The sequence below is a fragment of the Nanorana parkeri genome, unplaced genomic scaffold, assembly GCF_000935625.1.
Source record: "Nanorana parkeri isolate BGI_ZX_2015 unplaced genomic scaffold, ASM93562v1 scaffold53, whole genome shotgun sequence".
Taxonomy (NCBI): domain Eukaryota; kingdom Metazoa; phylum Chordata; class Amphibia; order Anura; family Dicroglossidae; genus Nanorana; species Nanorana parkeri.
Window position 1 is genome coordinate 1,888,647 of NW_017306321.1, and position 21,723 is coordinate 1,910,369.

General features: G+C 44.0%; 1 protein-coding gene across 1 annotated transcript in view; it reads right to left on the reverse strand.

Moving 5' to 3' along the window:
* Nucleotides 1–680: 680 nt before the first annotated feature.
* ITSN2 (intersectin 2) overlaps nt 681–21,723 on the reverse strand; it is a 107,399-nt gene continuing 86,356 nt past the window's right edge. The window contains exons 31-41 of the mRNA XM_018575523.1: nt 11,687–11,808; nt 10,288–10,394; nt 9,867–10,050; nt 8,769–8,867; nt 8,517–8,684; nt 7,893–8,105; nt 5,650–5,771; nt 4,907–4,989; nt 3,447–3,530; nt 2,132–2,305; nt 681–864 (exon numbers count right to left, since the gene is read on the reverse strand). Coding sequence (XP_018431025.1) covers nt 725–864; nt 2,132–2,305; nt 3,447–3,530; nt 4,907–4,989; nt 5,650–5,771; nt 7,893–8,105; nt 8,517–8,684; nt 8,769–8,867; nt 9,867–10,050; nt 10,288–10,394; nt 11,687–11,808 — 1,496 coding nt within the window. The 3' untranslated portion in view covers nt 681–724. The remainder of the gene's footprint in view (nt 865–2,131; nt 2,306–3,446; nt 3,531–4,906; nt 4,990–5,649; nt 5,772–7,892; nt 8,106–8,516; nt 8,685–8,768; nt 8,868–9,866; nt 10,051–10,287; nt 10,395–11,686; nt 11,809–21,723) is intronic.

Genomic DNA, 21,723 nt, shown 5'->3' on the forward strand with positions numbered 1-21,723 from the left:
ATACATCTCCAAAAGGGAACCTTTAAGGCACGCTGCAACCAAACCTTCTGCAATCAATGATACAGCCTACCTTGCTGAGGGCGCGCTTATTCTCGCATTTCTCCCTGTGGAGCCGGCTGCCCCGTTTTATAAATCCCTACGATTGTATTTCCTGAACCAAAATACAGGCCTGGAGTTGCCAGGTTCAGAGCACCGCCCCTGGAATTCTTCAGGGAGGGTAACAGCGCAGCATAATGTGACAAAAGGCTGCAGTTCCGCTCGGTGCTGTGAAAACCCAGCTGAACCTATTGGCAGCATGTAATATAAAACCCAGTGTAAAGGTAGATTGAGTGGGCTTCTGACTTTAGCACAGCAGCAACGTTTCCTGGGGAGAATCTGTTTGCTCGTTGCTTGAAGATGCTAATTAAATGTTAGTCAAAGCCCTTAAAGGACATGGCACCTGGTGTGAAAGCTGAGCCACGTGTATGTTCACAGGTCCTAGTCAGAGGGCCGGGAAAGGTTTGGGTTCTTCTTCCTGGCACCAAAACGTTTCAAAGGGACCCGTAGGACTGCTGTGAGCACAAGCTGTGCAGTCCTGCAGGTGAAAGGCACTGGGGTCATGTAACTCGGGTTTGCATAGGCAAGTGGGCCAAGATATGAGACCATGGACAGTGAAAGTTGTGGACCGCTGTGGTCCTAGTGCACGTGATAGAACACAGCTGTAATGGTGAAGAGTTCTCATCCCTCAGAACAGCTGAAGGTCCAACCTCACACACACGTCCCCTGTTGGCACTTCATGGAGCAGTAAACGTTTAGTGGTCGGACCTTTACTCTCCTGTTCTGTCCGGATCTTCGCCACCGGGACTTCCGTACGGCCCAAAAAGTCTGCAGAGGAAGCAAAGGGAATTTTGTTTTTAAAAAAAGGACATGAAGCCGTCTCTTCATTCTTCCAGTTACCCGATACTGACTTCATCACTACTCCGCTCATGTCACTTCTGCCTGCAAGACTTCTCTCATGCTGCACCTATCCTCCGGTCTGCTCTCCCGCCACCTCACCTCCCGCTCCGCTCTCCCTCCGCCTCACCTCCAGCTCCGCCCACCCTCCGCCTATCCTCCCGCGCCGCTCTCCCTCCGCCTATCCTCCCGCGCCGCTCTCCCTCCGCCTATCCTCCCGCGCCGCTCTCCAGTGCTCTCCTTCCACCTATCCTCTTCTGTGCTCTCCTTCCACCTATCCTCCCACTCTGCTCTCCCTCTGCTCCCGCTGTGCTCTCCTTCCACCTATCCTCCCGCTGTGCTCTCCTATCCTCTGCTGTGCTCTCCTTCCGCCTATCCTCCCGCTCTGCTCTCCTTCCGCCTATCCTCTGCCGTCCTCTCCTTCCGCCTATCCTCCCGCTCTGCTCTCCTTCCACCTATCCTCCCGCTCTGCTCTCCTTCCACCTATCCTCTGCTGTGCTCTCCCTCCACCTATCCTCTGCTGTGCTCTCCCTCCACTTATCCTCTGCTGTGCTCTCCTTCCACCTATCCTCCCGCTCTGCTCTCCCTCCACCTATCCTCTGCTGTGCTCTCCCTCCGCCTATCCTCTGGCCTGATTTGACCTTCATATTTTTACATGCTTGCAATTTCATATTTATTTTTTACTGTAAAAATACATTTATAGATGAGCTACTAGAGAGAGACATCAGTCTGCTTCCTGCGTAAAGACTTTTAGGGTTTTTTCCCTTTATGTTCCCCTGGTGATCCTGCCAGTAACACCCTTCTCCTGTGCTAGGGTGACAGTGCTCCCCTACAGCAGCATAGGATGCTGGATTTTCACACTTATCCCCCCAGAAAGCAGCCGTGACTCATAAGCTGACAATTATGGTGCTGGACTGGTTTGCCCAGAAAACCCATTTGCATTCTGAAGACTTGGAAGATCTTAGTTGGCACAAAACCCTCCAATATGCTTCTGTATTTATTTCCCTATCCCAGACTAGAGCTGAAGGATGATTCAAGGGCTCTGCTCCTGCCTTGTTTTTAGCAGTGCGTGTGTTGCATGATTCATGTGTGGACGGGACCTGACATAGGGAATGACGTTCCACAAAACCTCCTGGTTCCGGTTCCAGTTCCAGAAGACCACCCTACAGAGACGGCGCCGGTAGCACAGAACACTCACCGTCGGGGGAGAACTGGTCTCGATCGAACACTGTGATGCACAGCACATCCTGGTACAGATCCTTCAGGAAGAATTGACAGTTAAAGTTCCACTTTGGGTTCAGGGTGTCAGTCATTGCGCGGCTGGTGTAGCTCTGGGATCCCATGCTGACCTCACAGTATGGATTACTCTTTCCTGCAAAACAAGGATGTTTTATTAAAAACAAATCTCCTGCGCTGCAACGCTCAGACTGGAGGAGGGAAGGTCACACTAGGAGCCAATCAGACTGACAGAGCTGAAGAGGTTCAAGGTTTTGCTGCTACTTCAATGACCAGTCAGCAGGCTGTGGGTGGGAAGGTGACACCACTGCATTCCTTACCTCTAAAGGAGAAAGCGGTGTCACCCTCCTGGCTGTGATGTCTGGCAGATTTGTATGAGTCACAAGACTGGCTGGATAGAATTACAAATCCTTTGGAAGATAAGACGGTTCATGTATCTGTATTTTAACTGTTGAGGTCTCCTATACATTTTGTCTGGGTTTGAGGACTGATTAGTGTCTACCCCTCTATGTTTTTCTGTGGGGATCTACAGAGTAAGAATGTCCTTCCTGTCTCTAATCTGATGTATTAAGATTGCAATCAAACTTACATACCAGACACCCTCGGCTGTTCGTAGTGGTTCAGGCTAAACACTTGAACTTAATAGCCAGACAGCTCTGGACACATACATGCCCGCACTGTTTGCCTGATGAAGCAACCACATGTGGTTTCCGTAGCGTTGCGTCTCATTGTGATACCATGTTTATCGTATGTCAGTAAAAAATGAATTGATAGGGTGGACCTCGCGTGTGCTGGCGGCCTGACTTAACATTTCATCAGCAGCAGGACACAATTCACACGGCTGGCACTCTATCACTCCCGGAGTAGTGCTGATGATTGGAGAAGTCAGATCCCTGGAGAGTCAGGTCGCTGTGCTCCATGTAAGAGAAGAGGTCTGACTCTCCTACGTGCTGCCAGCACAGGATATTTTAATACTTTCTGCAGTACTTCACTTTCAGCAGATTTATTACTGTATTTATAACCTGACTGCATTATAATAATAGCTCACAAGGGTCCGGTCGGGCTGTAAATATTGCTGCAGTAGAAAATCAGAACCCTTATTAAGCGCACATCTCTATTCTTGCCCATGCCAGCTAATAAGGACTGTGCTACTGTAGTAGATGTAATAGGCCTGGAGCTTTCCGATCCACAACAATAACCTGTCTGGCCTCTGCTAATCCATCTCTTATGCCAATCACTAGCCATTGTGGCCCAGAGGAGACACAGAGGGCTCTTACCATTTGGTTTGCAGGCCTTTAGCTCAGTTGCCTCAATGACTTGCACCATTAAACGTCCAATGCCGGAGGACTTCTGAGACCGCGCTAAATACAGGAAAAAGTAGATTCGTAACTGTGATGCTCCAATAATAAAACATCATATATAGCATCTGAAATGTGTATGTCTGCTGACCCATTTATCTTTCTTATATAATGACTAAGTCATATGACCCTACAGGGCCACTCTGTACTAGACATGTGCGATTCATTTAGCTCTGAATCAAAAGGGGTACAAATTTTCCGAAAATTCACACACACCCGAATCCCGATGTGTCCGAATCCGAATTTTCGTTTAGGAAATTTCGGATCCCGTCCGAATTTCGTTTAAAAATTAATTTGAAATCGGACATGTGACTTTTCGGTCCAATCATGTGTTTTAGAATAGAATACTAATTATATATACATAATACTAAAACTGATGCTCCAAGACCCGAATGGAGTCCCAATTTCCGAATAGCATTCAGGAGCTCCCGAATGTCATTCGGGTCTGGAAGCCTCAGCTTTATATTATGTATGTACTGTGTATCGCTCCCAGACCCGTATTACTTTCTGGAGCTACCGAATGTCATTCGGGTCTGGAAGCCTCAGCTTTAATATTATGTATGTATATGGCTCCCAGACCCATACTGCTTTCAGGAGCTACCGAATGGGTTTCGGAAATTCAGACTCCTGAATGCCATACAGGTCTGGGAGCCTCACCTTTAGTATTAATATCTGTAGATGGTTTTCTGTGGTAGTCATAACGAATATTTGTTTGTAAACTCATCCGAAACTAACGAAAATTTGGATTTCGCCCGGATCCGACACCCCGAACCGAACTGAATCCCGAAAGAACGAAAAAAAATCAAAACTGAATGTTTCTGCAGCTTCCATGTCTACCCTGTATGTTCTTATATGCAAAACCTCAATACAAACATGTGGAAGAAAACATTACCTATAAAACGTTTGGCTGAAAATCAAACATCAGATGAGTCTGACCTCTTAAAGGAGAAGTATGGGGAGTGTGAAATATACTCATCCCCATAGTTGTCACACATTGTCTCTATAGATTGAGAACCGAGTGATCACAAACTGCTGATTGCTCGGTTCAGGGTCTTCTCCCTGTAGAGAGTAATGACTGTCAGTCACCGCTCCCCGCATGGATTCCTCCCCTCCCCTCTCTGTTCCTCCAGTGCTCATTGGAGCGACAGCCAGGGGAGGGGGCGGGTACAGCTAGCTCTGGCTCTAGAGAGGCAGAGTCAATCAGGCGGCGTGGTGGATCCTGACCATATTGTCCGGGTGGATGATGGCAGTTCCATCACCTCTTGGCTTGTTGCCCTCCACACAAGACTGGAAAGATCCCCAAGGTGGACAGCCGCACATGTGATGTATTATCAGCGAGTGGACACCCCACTTCATACATATGGGTGTAAGGTCTGTACCTTGATATGCCCTTTCCCTTTTCCTCTTCTCTGTGTCGATGAAATTCTCAGAGGCGGCTTTGATTTTCTGAACCCAGGCAGTTCTAGGAGAGAAAACATTGGACCCAATCAGATGATTAGAAGGAAACAAAATATTACATTTCCATCAACATGAGAAATAGGCGTTTTGTTGGAAAGAGTTATTTCAATGTCAAAATGCCTTGATGGGTGGGTGTCAGTCAGGAGGAGTGGGCGTTCCTAGGAGCTAGAGGATACTGGCCACACCTCAGTAAGGAATAAGGCAGGCTGACTTTCTGTAGCTTCTAATGCACATCGTCAGAAGCTCACAGTGTGCGGTGTGTGTGTGTGTGGGGGGGGGGAGGACACCAACACTGCAGCCTATGTTCTGAAGCAAAGCACATGGTTGGCATTCACTGGTCTCATTCACATGAATGCTATTGTGCAGCACTGGAGCTCTACAGAGGCTTCAATGATATGCCATAGGACTTGTATAGCAAGCGTCCAATGGACTCCAGCACTCAGTACAAGTCGTCTCAACAACTCTATTAAATACAATGCAAACAGCTCCATATGAACAGGACAGTTTAACTGACGCGTTTCAGGTTCCATAAGAAAAGGAGCTTCTCTGATGCGTTTCAGCCTCAAAGGCTTTAATCACAGCTAACTGACAAGTGAATACGACCCATAGAACTAAGAAGGAAAGCAACACGCCGCAGGACTGAGCGAACGCGTCCAGAACCCACCTTTCATTGATGTTGTCAGTTCGGAGGGTGTACACCCGGTCTATGTGCGATATGTGAAAGACGGGCTCATCGCTGGACGGGTCACTTGGCAGTTTCACCAGAACTTCATTTAGGAAAATTGGCTTTTTTAGAAAAAAGATGGAGAGACAAGGGCAGCGTCAGTGACATGACAGGAAGTGGGGTACACATTTCACTCTACTTGGTCTGAAAATATTTCTGAACTAGTGGTACAGTCACATGAAAAACACTTGGGGGGTCCATTTATAAAGCAGCGGTATTGGTGTGTTAAAGTCACATGACCGCCTCTTTTTGAATCACAAAGCTCCCACAGCTGCATTCATCAGAGAGAACTCCATGGGGCACTAAAGGCTTCACAAAGCAGCATGCATTTTATGAATGGGCTGTTAAATGCAGGCTGCAAGCGGAGTACAATAGAGCGGAAAGCGATGTCTATAAACTGGACCCTTACTAACACTTTTCTACTGGATACACGTTAAATATATATCTAAAAAACTAATTATTGGGCAACAAGCAACTATACCAGTAAGAGCTGAATTCTGATTGGGCCATAAGAAACATCACTGCTCCTAAGTCGTTAATCACTTCCACTAACCCTAGAATCTGTAAGTTCTGAGATTATCCATAGCGAGGGCTGAACTAAGTGACTCGATAGCTCCGTGTCGTCGATTAAACCCTTTCGTAGCCAAAGATCATTAAAAGAGATCTATGGGCCAAACCTTCATCGGCATTAGTTCTCTTTAGGGACACAGGCGGACATTAGTGTATGTCCTCCTGTGACCCACAACTCAGCATACAGCGGGCTATTGCTATATTGTTTCCTATTACAATCCCCACAGTGTCTCCATCAAAGAATCCTTCTAGACACCTCCGTGTTAGCTCGACTCTTGTATTCCATACACCGACCTCAGTGTCAGAATGTCTCTTTTTGACAGCAGCCCCTAAAATAGCTGCTGTACTTACACAGCAACTCCTGGCAATTGCCGGAACATGTGGAGAGTGGAGCGGCGTTGGGGCAGACGGGCAAGGCATACTACAAACGACCTGTGTGCTTCAATTACATTTGTTTTGGGTGTGGGCAGCATGGCCAGTGTCCAGAAATGGTTAACCACTGGATTCCCAAGCTATATTTTGCAGCAACAGCTAACTTGACAATAATGACATGACTGATTTGAAGGTTTTTCTCTTTTATAAGTATTTTTTTTGTTTTTTTAATACTGCAATTACATCTGACAATGACTGAATTAAACAGATAAGCACAGCCACATTCAGACTGCAGTGTTATCTGCAGACTGAATACTTTTTTTTCTCAATGAAGCCTTGAGCCTCCATGTGATCACTTTGTCATAGCTAACATCCGAGACGTAACTAGAAACCTCAGGGCCCCGGTACAAGAAACCAAGAAGGGCCCCCACCCCCACCAATGCAGCCGCGGGAGGGAGCTGCAGAGCATTGACCTTCTGCATGCTGGGAGCTGTAGTCCCAGGAGGCAATGTCGGCACCTTGGCAGTTATCGGGGCTGGGCACTCTTCTTCCTTTCGGCCATTCCCCCAATTGGCGGAATGCCAGGGCCCAGTCACACATACGCCCGCAGCGCCCCTGGTGGTGGCTAACACAGTGATCTCATGATCAGGAACCACTTTGATTGGTTCCCGAGGACCGGATCTGTCAGTGAAAGTGAGAGCCACTACCCAAGCAAAGTGTTGGCTGGTGGCTCTTAAAGGGATAACATTTATATGTGAATCAAGCCGGGAATCTTGCTGAGGGATGTTTCTATACCCAGAGATAACTTTATTATCCCAAATATTACAAAATAACTGTATATTCTATTGGTTTGTGTCTGGGTTGTTTCCTCCTTTTTCCCCATACTGCTGAGTTACCCTGCATACGTATATAACATTACACAGCAAAGGCGGCTTACATGGAAGCATCCCCCCTACTTTATGGACACCACAAGCACATCACTTTCTGAACAGCTAAGGCCACTGCTATGGGACACCGCAGAGGGACACTGCGCTGGGGCATTTTTGTAGAAGGGCCAAATATTAAGCATTCCAAAACATAACACAGAAAACCATTGAAACAATCAATGTAGTTTAGTAAAGATACTAGACTTGGACATGACCTATAGCCACCTTCAGTCAGGCTTGGGACAAGTCTCCACTAGTTCACCTTTGCAATGTTAGGAGAAGATGGGAGATAGGAGAGCCTTGTCCTACACTTACCATTTTGTACATCTTGTACTGCGCGTTGCTCTTAGTGCTGAACAGCTTGTCGGATCCGGAGGACACAAACTGTTTGACCATGTAGGTGAGAAGGAGAAAGTCGTTGAAAAGGAACCCATACAGCTCCTTACTGCTCTTGGTCTTGTAAACTTTGCCGCTGTGCAAGATCTTCCGCGGCCCCAGGCAGTTGGTCAGGGAGTTAAAAGTGATCTGCTGAAAACGGGACAGAAGTCACACTGTGAATGGACATGACAAGAAGGAACACAAAATAGAATTACTACTACAGGCAGCCATATTTACTAAGGACGTGCCATTCTGTTGGCATTGATCAGTGGTTCAATTCTCTGCTACCCGTCAGCCATTTTAAAGTGAGACTCCAGCCACAATGTGTTGAGAACAGAGCGTATTTTAGAGCCTCTGTTGCTGTGATTTCCCCATTGTCACTTATGCCAGGAATGGAGAGAAAATCATCCTAATAGGACACAGACAGCAAGCAAACCAGAGAGAGGTTTTGAACCTTTCCCCACCGTACCCTGACCTTAAAAAAGACAAAGGTCTTGGCTGGAGCTCCACTTTAATTCATCATAGCTAAGCTCACATATGACCAAAAGCATTTGTTCTCACCTCAGATAGTCCTTCACACTGAACATGCTCCTGTATCCACTCCAGCTTGTCCGAGGTCTCCTTTTCTCTCACCCCCTCATTGACCTGAGAACACAGCTCCTCCGCTCGCTCCTGGGCAAACTTCAGATTGGCGTGATCTGGGTGAGACTCCACAGTGTTCTCCAAGATCTGCCACAAACACAGAGATCACAACTACTGTGAGAACACCTAACCCATCCTGGAACAAGACCGAGGAGCCAGATAACTACTCACGTTCCTTATGATGAGTGGATATCGTGTTATCCTCTGCATAGGTTTCAGCAGGAAGCTGGATAAGGGCATCCCCTTACAGCGAGGGTCTGTGGCTAATCTCTGTGGAAAAGAAATGTATAAGACAAAATACCTACAGGGAAGTTTTTAAGTCGATTTCATTTAGAGATGAACTCCTGGCAAGCTCAAATACATGCAAGGGGACCATTTTAAGTTGCAATTCTGCTCAGAAATGTCCCCTTTGTTGCCAGTATTGGCCACCCTTAGCTTAGTGATCATTGGATAAGTGCCCCCTTACATTGGTGATTACTGTAGAAATAACCACATACACTGGATGTAACACTATGGTTCCATGGATCCCTGGTTGGGAAAGGTTGGTCTATGATGTCACATACTTGGGTACCTATGATACATACCTTGGTGATTAGTGTAGTGCCCCTTTTTTGTTGGTGGTCAGTGTGGAAGTAACCACTTACACTGGATGTCAGATGAAAACTGTCCCCTTATATTGATGGGTATCAATTTCCACTATTGCTGACAGCTCAATAAACCCCTAGTAACCTCTGGAAGAACCCCTATTGGATGAACCCTAGGGATCTATGGAATCCTGGTTGAGAAAGGTTGGTCTATGGTGTAAAATACTTAGTTGTCTATAATACATAGACAAGAACATATGGTAAGTTGAGTTCTGTAATATGTACATACATATAAAAAACGGCTGAGGACTGACCTTTAGGAAAAGTGCACCCTCACATTGGTGATTAGTGTAGTGCTCCTTTTTATTGGTGGTCAGTGAAGAAGTAAGCACTTCCATTGGCTGTCATATGATAACAGTCCACGTACATTGATGGAGATACATTTCCACTATTGTTTACAGCTCAAAGAACCTCTAGTACTGTCTGGAGGAACCCATAGCACCCTCTTGAAGGAAATCTAGGGTTCCATGGAAACCAGGTTGAGGAAGGTTGGTCTATGGGGTCACATACTTAGGTGTCTATGATACATACCAGTGCTAGATAGACAAGGACATATGGTACGGTGAGCTCTGTAATATGTACATTATATTGTTAAATTTTTTGACAACTCTATCTAAGGGCTGACCTTCAGGAAATCTTTAAATTCTGGTTCTTCATCTGTTTTCGACTGCAGGAGAGAAGCTCCATTCAGCTGGCAGCTGCAGAATCGGATATAGGCCTGCATGTGCGTCAGCTCCGTGGCCAAAATGTCGCCAATCATCTGGACCGGCATCTTTTCACCCCCGCTCTTCTTACGCACTCGTAGGTCCCTGTACATAAGACAGATGTACAGGTAAGAACATTGCATCGAAGTGCATATCCAGCCAAAACTCCTCTGCGCCATCTATTGTCGAACGACATTTGCACAACTTTACGCTGGGTGGAAAGTTCCGACATCAGGCATAGCAAAAAGCTGACAAGGGTTATAACCCTGGCGGTATAATCTCAGCGTGCTGTTTGCAAGATTAAATATAGCTTCTATTAGCATTCAAGAATATGGAACTCACTTCAGTAGTTTTGTGTTGGACAATATTAATTCCTTCCAGTTAACAAATATTAAACCCATGTCAGATTCACTCAGATGGCCGGACTCCGCCATTGGCTTCTGGAACACCTGAAAATGATAAACAATAGTGAAGAAGCTTTAGGTATCGCCATGCTGTTTTCCTATACACAATAGGCACCCTCCAAAACATATAAATGACTTTATTCTTTCATTTTATTCCATATGTCCCCTGTCCCAATGTTTGCACTCCTACAGATTAGAACTACACATCATAGAGGTGGCCTCTGTTACATTATAAAGCAGACACAGGTTTGGTGGGTACTCTCTGCTGGCTGAGTGCATGGGAGGTACACAATAGCATCGATGGTTAATTGACAATTTACAAAAATTCAACACATAAACAAGCAAAAAAAAAAGTACAAAAAAGTATTGTTATAAATTTTATTTACACTTTTTAATGGCTAACTAAAAATATGACTCAGTAACACTTTTTGCATAGCAAGTTCCTTCAATCATGCCTAATGAATATTTAAGAAAGTATTTGGTATCACTTTGACGATTGACGACATTGTCGCCTTCTCTGATTGTTTATCACATTTTGTAATTAGTGCCATGATATTTATGAGAAGTGTATACAGTATAAAGCACCGTCAATGTATGCAGAACTTTACATACTATTCATTCACATCAGTCCCTGCCCTCAAGGAGCTTACAATCTAAGGTCCTTATTTCACAGACTGTGGGAGGAAACCGGAGTACCCACACCAGCTCCATGCAGATAGTGTCCTGACCCAACCAAGATTTGAACCGGGGACCTCAAAGCTGCAAGACAGAAGTGCTAAGCACTGAGCCACTGTGCTACTTTCAAATTGACTGAATGACCATATTGTCTTCCAGCACCACCCCCCAATTATTTTCACAATGAACTTAAATACATGCCAGTTATTGTTTCATATACATATTTGTGGCTTTTTGTATTCTTGTTAATTTTCTTGTTCATGAAAAAACTTTAACAAAACTATTGACATCGAAAATGCAACTATATTATGACTGGCTATAAGACATTGTACACGTACTGCAACAATTCTTTACTTTCTTTGTGTCTTTATTCTTTCCTAGGAATGCTCAGCTCACCAGTCTGATCTAGGGTTACATAATCTACTGGTGCCTGCGAGAGATGACATAAGGTGAGATCAACTTGTAGTCCTTTGTGGTGCAGCAGCCGTGATCTTGGCGTTACCACTTCAGTACCATGCCATTTATATACATACGGTGGTCCTCAAGTGGTTACAGAACATAAATGACTTGGGACCTAATGCCAGGGGTGATGGGCAGTATTTCAGTGCTTCGTTGGAAGAAGATCTCCAAGTTTAGGTTGTCTGTTGGAATTCAGAACTTACCTCAACCACAAGCTGAAGGTCATCCATATACCTCTCTTCAGTCTGGATAAGCTCATGGATGTAGCCTTGCCTCTTTCGCTCCATGGGTTGCATGGTGTCCAACAACTGCAGGTCAGCGCACCCTACAGGAGAAGACACAGCCCTCAGTTTAAAACATCAACTTGGGGGGAAAAAATACTTTGTAGCCTGTGTACAAGAGAGTAATGCACTCACTATACATCAAAGCGTTACCAAAAATCCATGGTGGCTAATTTATATCAGTAAGACAGCCACTGATGGGATCTACACTATAGTAGATAGCCATGATTATATCTGTAAAAAATAAGTCAAGGCAACTGGATTTGCTGGATTTTTCTTGAGCAAGTCCAGTTGCCTTGACTTATTTTTTTACAGATATACCATGACCTGGATGAATGAGAACCTTCACAGACATAGCCATGATTAGTTTTGTACAATGGCAGACTACATGGCTTGTAACCCAAAAACATCCCACACTCAGTACTATCACCTCTAAAATACTATCCTATAGCAGCAGTGTTTTAAAACATACAATATTTTTTATCCATCTACACGACACTCCAATTTTGGATTGCTCATATCTGGCCGAAGCCCATTCTATCCATCCCCTTTCCCAGGGAAGGTACTCTTGCTTGCCACTAAATCTCTCAATGGAGGTTAGGGTTTGTAAAGTGGACAAAGTAACCCCTGAAGGCAGAGAAGTCAAGCCTTTGTCATAATGAAACCAGGATCAGAGGGGTCCACAGAAGAGGCTTTTCTGGTCAACGAAGGTCATACCATCCACCTTGTGGTGTCTACATGTTTACTTTAAACAATTCTAAAATGGACGCCAAGTTCACTTCATCTAGATTGCGCACTATTTGTAATTTCGTATACACCATGTACAGAGTATCTCATTATCATGATGCCATGTAGTAAGGAATGTTTCTACATGGGCACATTATCAGCGCACACCTAACTCCGAGGTATAACCTACAGATAAATCATCAGATATAAATAATGTCCGGGTGTCAGGTGCTCCCCGATGCACAGCACACAACAGAGCAATTAGTTGGAATTTTACAGCCATGAATGTTTCCTGAATGGCTGGGAGCGATGCCACTACTGACAGCCAGGAATGCTCAGGCCGCCTGCTTATTAATGACTTATTTATAGGTTGAAACAGAACAATTAATCTGTCACAGCCTCCAGGCTTAGAGCAGAAAGCAGCAAACAAGCAGGAAAAATGGTTTTTCTTTATTAAAAAAAAAAGCTAAAAATATGAAAGAAGGAATAACTGGAGCATGAAAGCCACAATATTATAAACTATAAGGTGCCAAGTCAAATGTTAAGTAAATGAAGGCTTAAGGTGTACTATTTTGAATAGAGTAGGAAAGGGTTAAACCCCTGCCTTTTTGTTATCCGTGTCTTATTGGGAAGATTTTCTCTCTTCCTGTCCTGCAAACACAACAGGAAGTGAGAGGAAATCTCTTCAAAGTGAGGAAGCTTAGCTGTCAACAGAGAGAGTGTCCTCATTGTAAGATTTCTTAGCTCAGAACTTTGAATTTCTCATCACTTTTAGTCCCAGTGACAGGGGCCACCAGGACAGATAGAAGGGGCAAATGTGCATTAACTCCTTGGGGACACAGCTTCAGAAAATCTTTCTGTTCCTGGGCACCGGAGCAATTTCGCCATTTTTGCTGTGCGTTTGTTTAACCATAATTTCCATCTTCCTCATTCATTACACCTACACATATTATATACAGTTTTTTAAAGGAGAACTATGAGGTGAGTGGTTTCCACTCACCTCATAGTTCTAGCCGACCTGTGACAATGAGACTGTCACAGGTCGGCTCAGTAGATCGGGAGGTGAGCGAACACATACCGGCGTTCACTCACCTCTCGATCCTGTCACAGCTCTCTGCCGTGACAGGGGAGGGGCTGGATTCCCCCCTCCCCACTCCGAAACCCCAGTGCTGACTAGCGGAACGGACGGGGCGGGTACAGCTGGCTCTGCCTTTAGATAGGCAGAGCCAGCTGTCAGTCACGCAGCTGGGCGGATCCCGGCCTATACTGAGCCTAAGGTGACGGGAGCACGCTAGTTGGTGTCCTCCCGTTACCCTAAGGAGAACTATGGGGGAAAGACTTAACCCGATAGTTCTCCTTTAAAGAACAAAATGGGCTTTAATTCTTTAATTTGATGTGACATATGCATATAGAAATTCTTATTTTTTTAATTAAAAACAAACAAACATTTTTTCACAGTTTTGGCAATAACAATGTATACATAATTTAGTACAGCTTACAGAAAGTAATTCAAAGTAAATTATTTTATTTGTCCTGATTTATAGGGTATATTCTATGTCTGGGATTGCAGTTTATTTTGGGAGTTACAGTATAGGTCACAAAATACAAGGAGTGAAATACAATTTTAGTGTGTGGTATGTTTTTCTCCTATCTTTAATAGCCTCATCAGCACTACATTTTCTTATCATTTTTTTAAAATTAAACTTAATTTAAAAAAAACTTTTTAAAACGTAAAAACTGTTTAATAATTCCGTCATCGGTTGGGAAGGGGTTAAAGTAGTAATACAGTAATAAACACCTGGCATGAGTTCCAACACAGCATTCAGTGGCATAACTATAGCCATAGCAGTCCAGGCAGCTGCTATGGGGCCTGGGGGTGGAAAGGGGCCCCATTAGGTTGTTGAGGCAAATGAAAGATGTATAGATAATACTGTGCTGTATCATTAAGATTTTGAGTGGTTGCAGTTGATGACAACTCTATTTCCCTGTAAGGTCTAAGGTGTAGAGACTTTGGGATCTTGGCGTTTTTACTCACAGCTCAAGAACACTCTATCCAGCACTAAAACTATTTTTCACTTTAGATACAAGAACTGATATATTGATATAGCCAAGGCCCATTATTTATTGCTATGCATAGTATTGGCACTGATCATGCTCTGGACTGATGAGCTGACTTAAGTGACCTCTTCCTCCTCCACCCTGGAAACTATAATCATTAATAATAAGCACGTGCAGCCATCACAATAATTACTGGTCTGTAAAGATCTCACACACAGTACAAATATAGCTCACACCTCTGTTCTTAAGGGGATCAAGTAAATTGGACAATTTGGAAAATGTCAGTGTTTAAAAATGTTTAAATTGATGCTGTATATTTTTCTTATATAAAATCTGTATTGTACACAAACAGTAAAGGAAAGGGTGCACCTATGACGCAGACTTTGCAGAGCATCGTGGTCTTCCTAAAAAGAGTACAGCAGTAGCTGCTTGCTTTCAGACTGTCACTCTTTACATACATCTTCCCTGCTCTGTGTGTGATTTCTGCTTGAGCTACTGAGCTCTATTACAACTAAAGTTGTCGATTTCATCTCTTGCATCTGAGATATTTTTTAATTTCTGTTTATTGCAATTTTTAATGAAAGAAAACAAACATGTATAAAAGAGAAACAACACAAATACCATGAGAGACCACCACACAGAGGAGGGTCAGGGAGCACATAGAGAAAACAGGAGCAAAGAGAACAAGACTTGGGGCTGAACCTTCATTAGCAGCACTCCACGCAGGGAAGGCCAAATCAAAGATGTAGAAGAGGAGGAGGAAGGGAGAGGAGACGAGAGGGAGGAGGGGTTATGTAGAAGAGGAAGGGAGAGGAGATGAGGAGGGGTTATGTAGAAGAGGAAGGGAGAGGAGACGAGAGGGAGGAGATGAGGAGGGGTTATGTAGAAGAGGAAGGGAGAGGAGATGAGGAGGGGTTATGTAGAAGAGGAAGGGAGAGGAGACGAGAGGGAGGAAATGAGGAGGGGTTATGTAGAAGAGGAAGGGAGAGGAGATGAGGAGGGGTTATGTGGAAGAGGAAGGGAGAGGATATGACGAGGGGTTATGTGGAAGAGGAAGGGAGAGGAGATGAGAGGGAGGAGATGAGGAGGGGTTATGTCAAGAGGAGAGGGAGGAGATGAGGAGGAGGGGAGGGAGATAAGGAGGAGTTATATAGAAGAGAAGGCGGAGGAGATAAAGGAAGGATTATGTAGATTAGGAGGGAGAAGATGGAGGGGAAGGAGGAGATGAGGAAGGGTTATGTAGATGAGGGGTTTTGTAAATTAGTAGGAGGGGTTAAGTTGAAGGGAGGGAGAAGATGAGGGAGGGTTATGTAGATTAGGAGATGAGAAGGGGATTTGTAGATTAGGAGGGGGAGGTGATGAGTAGAGGTCCGTGTTCTTCGTAAGCCATCAGAAATGAAGTAGGAAGTAGGCAGGAGGTCTGACACTATGTGGTTAGGAGTTCAGAGCTGTTCTGTCTTTTCAAAGCGGATGTTAGGAGCACATTATGTTTCTAGCACATCAAGAGGGATTTTCTGTATTTACAGCATGATTAAAGTGATAAAACGCAGGGGAATGTGCATGTATTCCACTGATGTACTAAAAATGTATTTGTATTTTGCAGGAGTCATTTTGTTGGAGTCATTCAAAAAAGGTGCCAAATGCACATATAAATGGCCACCAGAGGGAGCACCTTCAACGATATATGAACTATAGCCATTAAAATATGACCAAATAACACCAAGCATAGAAACATATGACAGTCACATCAAACATTTTACAAGAATAACTGAAAATAGACACCCACAAAACATACATTATGGCTTCAATTTTAGGTTTAACAATATATTATCTTTAGTATTCTACCACGGAGATATTCTAAATATAGCTGTCAGGAATTTTACAGTCATGGCTGCTGGGAGATGTGTTGCTTTATAAATGATTATGATTATCATTCAGACAAATGCCATGCTCATAATTCCTATGATCATTTCTTGAATGATAATATTGTTCCGCCGAGTACACGTGCCAAGGTGTGTTGCTGGAAGTCTGCAGGGTGCCAGACACATGGGGTGTGTTTACAGAAGGAAAGGAGAAGTGGAATTACTCCCCAAACCAACCAGATTGTTCATGTGCTAGGATTGTGACTGCCACTTTCTTTGCAGCATTTGCTACATTATGTATTAAAGTGACACTAAACTCAGGAGTTAAATCTTAAAAATACATTCAAGTACCTTAACTATTAACAAAATGTATCACTCGGCTGTAGATCCTCAAATCATCTCTGAATTGGTGCCGACACTGTCCTTCCTTCTGGAGGGGGGCTACTTTTGTTCCCCATGGTCCCTGTGTGTGTTGTAAAGTAGTCCCCGCTCCGAGAGCATTCCTGCGATGGACTATAACTTCAATACAAATGAGTAAACTAAACTTGAGATTGTAGTCTAGGTTTTGTGTTCTGTTTTCTATTTTTACTTTTCTAGATGCACTTACTTGAAAAAAGGGTGTCGGCATGACAACCTGACACTTTATTTTAATAGACTCTATTGTAGTTTGACATTTATTGTTTACCTTCTGTTGTTTTATTTGATAAGAATACTTATACTGTGCCTACAAGTTTAATACCTTTGAATAAAAGTTTTATTTTTATCATACTTTTTAATATGTTTCTTTGCGGCTTAACAAAATCGGAGTCTTTAAATGGTGCGGATATTGGGGGAAATGGGTGTGGTTACGGGGTGTGTGGCCACTGAGGGGTGTGGTCACTGAGGGGCGCTGTAAAGCTTTCTCGCACAGAGCGCCTAAAGGCCTAAGGCCGGCCCTGCATATAGTGACCTTGTATTATAACGTTTGTTAGTCATCTAGTGGCAGCTAACAGCACATGGGTATTGTTAAAGTAAAAAAAAAAGTTAAATATAGAAAACATATGAATGAACTAAAGAATAAAATACTTGCTGTACTAGGCTTGTCACAGATGTTCTGAGAGGTCAAGACACATGAACGACTTGTGTCAGCTAAAGAAACCACCTCCAAAGCATTTTGTTGTTAGAAAAAAGTAAATTGCATTCAGTGAATGGCCTAAAATCAGCCATTATAAGCTCAGAAACAAAGTGTTTCACATTTTGCATTTTCTTTGTTGGCTAAAGAACTCCCAGCTACAGAGACATGGAATATCTGATTAAGGTTGGAGGCTGAAACATGTACATTTGGTGGCTGTTTTAATATCCTGTATTATGCATTAATAAAGGAAGACTCAAAGGACTGGTGCCCTAAGTGCTGGTTTTTGTTAGAACAAGTTTGCATTCTGAGGAAAGTTACTGTGCACACCGTACCACACAAACTCCAACATTGAAAGTGCAGGGTTAACAAGTGCTGATATCTGTTAAAGGAAACTGTGCCTTTGGAACAAGTTGTCCTTTAAGGCATTCTAATACCCCATGGTTGCAGCCCATCCAGTCTGATGCTCACATTTGTCCCAATTCCAGCAATCTTCACTGTGCAGCCCTCCTTGGAGCCACACATCCTTTCTTCTGAAAGCATTCTTCCCAGGTCCTCTTCATCCTGCGCATGCATGATGTTAGCCCCATTAATTTCTATATGGAGCAGTACTCATGATGGCCTCCAGCGGTCCTGCAGAGTATGGCTTTCCCCATAGGAATGAATGGGCCATGGTGAACCTACGCAAAATGAAGAGGACCAGACAGGGACACTTTTTTAAGAAAGGCTGTTTGTCTCCAGGCAGTGCTGGAATGGGGCCAGAGGTAAGTACTGGACCAGGTGGGCTGCAATTGGGGCCTTAAGGAACAACTTTTCGTTGTCCCTTAAACATTAACACACACCTAGGGCCGGATTTCCCACAAGGCCACCGGGGCTCGGCCTCGGGGAGGCAGGGAGCAGAGGGGCGGTAAGGGTAATGTACAGCGGGGGAAGCGCTCATTCGTTTACAAGTGATCTCAGCGATGTTGCCGAGATCACTTGTATGCATCCTGCTCATCCGTCCCCCACCCCGTGTACCTCTCTCCTCGCTGGCCACCTCTCAGGAGATCTACAGGATGGAGAGCGGGGAGCAGAGCGGCGAACCTGTAAACAGTGAGAGAGGACTCGCAGCCTTCCGCTCTCAGCTGTCACAGGAGTTCCAGCCCAGTGCTGTGCTAGAACTCCTGTATTGGAGGTGACAGGTTTAATAAAGAGAACCTGTCACCTCCAAATGCCATCACACAGGGGCTTGTTAGCTCTTGTGTGATAGCAATAAAGTAAAAAATTAAATAACTACAAATTAAAATAGTGAAAAATAAGAAAATAAAAATATTAAAAATAAAAAAGGTGTTTAAAAAGTAAAAAATAAGAAAACAATTAAAAAAATAAAATAGAAAAAAAGATAATCTGAATAAAAATGTAAAAAATTAAATATAAAATTTAAAAAAGTGATAAAAAAGTTGAAAAAATTAAAACTAACCCTGCCACCCCCGTCATCTGGTTGCCCTTCTCTATTAGGGGTGGGTGTTTTGGCGGGGAGGGGGGCGCATTGAGGAACATAGCCTTGGAGCAGCAGAGAGAGAGTAAATCCGGCCCTTCACACACCACACGATTTTTAAACTGATCTCTTTTAGATTTTTAGTGAAATTAAAACCATTGATAACGACCACTCATTCCCTTGATATTTAATGTACAGTGAGATAATGGTAGAGTACAGTGTCTAGTTGTAAAGGGCATGTAACACTGGAAATAAGAGGAAACACATAACCCGCATCGAGATGAATGCTAGCCTCAGGAAATAACAAAAATTACCATATCATTGAAAGCATTAGGCAGACAGGTACTCACAGCTGTCGAGACTTGTTTCCAAGCGGTAGACATTTCTGCGGGCTCCCAGATACAACAAGCGCAGAGCCTCCTTCTCCTTCAGGATGAAAGGATTGGACCTCAGAGACCTACGATACATTTCATCACTGTCCTCCTCGACTATCATGCAGAACACCTGCCTCATGGTGTTGTCTGTCCTCCTTCTCTTCATGCTGCATCATCAGCATGTTGTCCTCAGACTGAGCAGTGCTCTCAGTGAGATGTTCCTGTTCTTGGTGCTATGAATCACACACACCTGGCTGGCAGGATGGGGCAAGGTTGCGTCCCCGTGGCATCTACAACGTGACGGCTCACAGTCATTCCTCAAATTCTTGTGTGTCTCAAAGAATAATGGTAATTCTCAATTGTCTATTGAAGTGCAATATGCCAGGTTCAAAGCTGTGACTCATCAATGCCAACCATTCCACATGCTTCCAGTGAAAGTAGATCTTTAAAATGTTCTACAAGAAGGAAATAAACTCATTCCACCAACTCGTGGATGGCATTGAGCAGTGATATACAGCCCTGAGATTAGTAAAGTGTATGTAAAACAATTTTTTAAATAGTTTTTGATGGATAAGGCCAAAATTTAAACCCCAATTAGGTTATTTTTATTTTTTGCTGCCTGCATCCCACTGGGTAAATTTCCCCAGGAAACATATAAAATTGCTATACAAGACATCTCGTCATTTGATGTCCTTAAAAATGACCTTTTGTCCATTCCAAATGGCAGCCACTGTAATTTTCTAAAACCGCCACAAATTCCATGTATTATGGCAACCTGGCGGGTATAAAAATTAACCCGTGCAGTGGGGCTACCCTTGTACTGCAAAGGTGAAGTGCTGGTTTTGATCTAGGGGCTAAAATAAAATAGATACTCACCCGATACTCTATTATTAGAGTTCTTTAAACACCTCCAGAAATAAGGATTTTTTTGTACTTAGTGTAAAATAATTTTCTCTGCTTTCATTGAAGGACACAGCCATTTCTTCATTCAAGGGAAGGGTTATATCACCACCTGCGGGAGTAGGACGCTAGGCACAAAAGAAAGCACAGCTCTGGGGGGCGACCCGTACTGGTGGCTCAACCCCCCACTAGCTAGAGGCAGCTCAGTGAGGCCCGGTTCACACCTGGGCGTTTTGTAGCGCGTTCCAAAGCTCTGCAAAACGCTCAAACACTGAAATCCCATTATTTCCTATGGGTATGGTTCACACCTGGGCGTATCACAGGCCGTATGAACACGCTACAAAACGTCCTACGCCCAAAGAAGTACAGGAGCTTCTTTGGGGCGTTTTTGTCGCGCGTTTCCATTGGGATACAGCCAAGTAGCCCTCGGAAACTGGCGTTTGTCGCGCGTTCTTTTACCGCGAATCGCGCAACAAACGCGCATATTCGATATGCCTAGGTGTGAACCCAGCCTGAATCCTCAAGCAGTAGAGACAAGACAGACAGACTCCCAGAGGGGAGGACGCTGTGTCCTTCAATGAACGCAAAGACATTTTTTCCAGCGAGTACAAAAAATCCTGTTTCCTCTTCCGTTTATTGAAGGCCATTTCTTCATTCAAGGGAAAGGATGTCCCAAAGCAGTAAGAACCACGGGGTGGGCAACAAAAAAAAACGAATGAAAATCCGAAAAGGGAGCTAGGTCCTTACTCCTCGACTAAAAAAAAAGGCAAAAAACTGAGCGGCCTCTAGCTAGTGGGGGGTTGAGCCACCAGGAGGAGCAATTCTCCAGAGCTGTGCGTCCTTGTTTTGGGACTAGCATCCTACTCCTGCCGATGGCGATATAACCCTTCCACTGAATAAAGAAATTGCTGTATCCTTCAATGAACGGAACAGAAATTTAATGTCCTACTTTCGTGATTGGATCACTGATTTTCTTAGAAGTCTGCACTAAACATTTAGGAATTCCCTGCAATAGGAAGTTCATTATTGGTGAGATACTCCCCAAGACTTGTCTACTAAAAGGATGCAGGCACCGCAGCTTTTCTCATTAGAGCACACAGAATTGTACAGGTTGTCATACTAAAGACAAACCCTCCCCATTCAGGAATAGAAACACAGAAGAGCAGCGGCAGAAAAAGACAAAGTAGGCCATCAAGTTTTCCCTCTTTTTTTATTCTTTACCCTTTTGTCTGAGTATGGATCTATGTTTATCCCAAGCAGGTTTAAATTTACTTACTAGAAGTCTATTCCAAGCATCAACTACTCTTTCTGTAAAATATGTTCCAAGGTTAGTTTCCTCCTGCTAGTTTGAGGTCATGCCCCCCACGTTCTTGATCTTAGCTTTATTTTGAAAACTGCCCTCCTGAGCCCTCTTCACACTCCAGATGTATTTAAAGGTTTTTGTGGTGCCC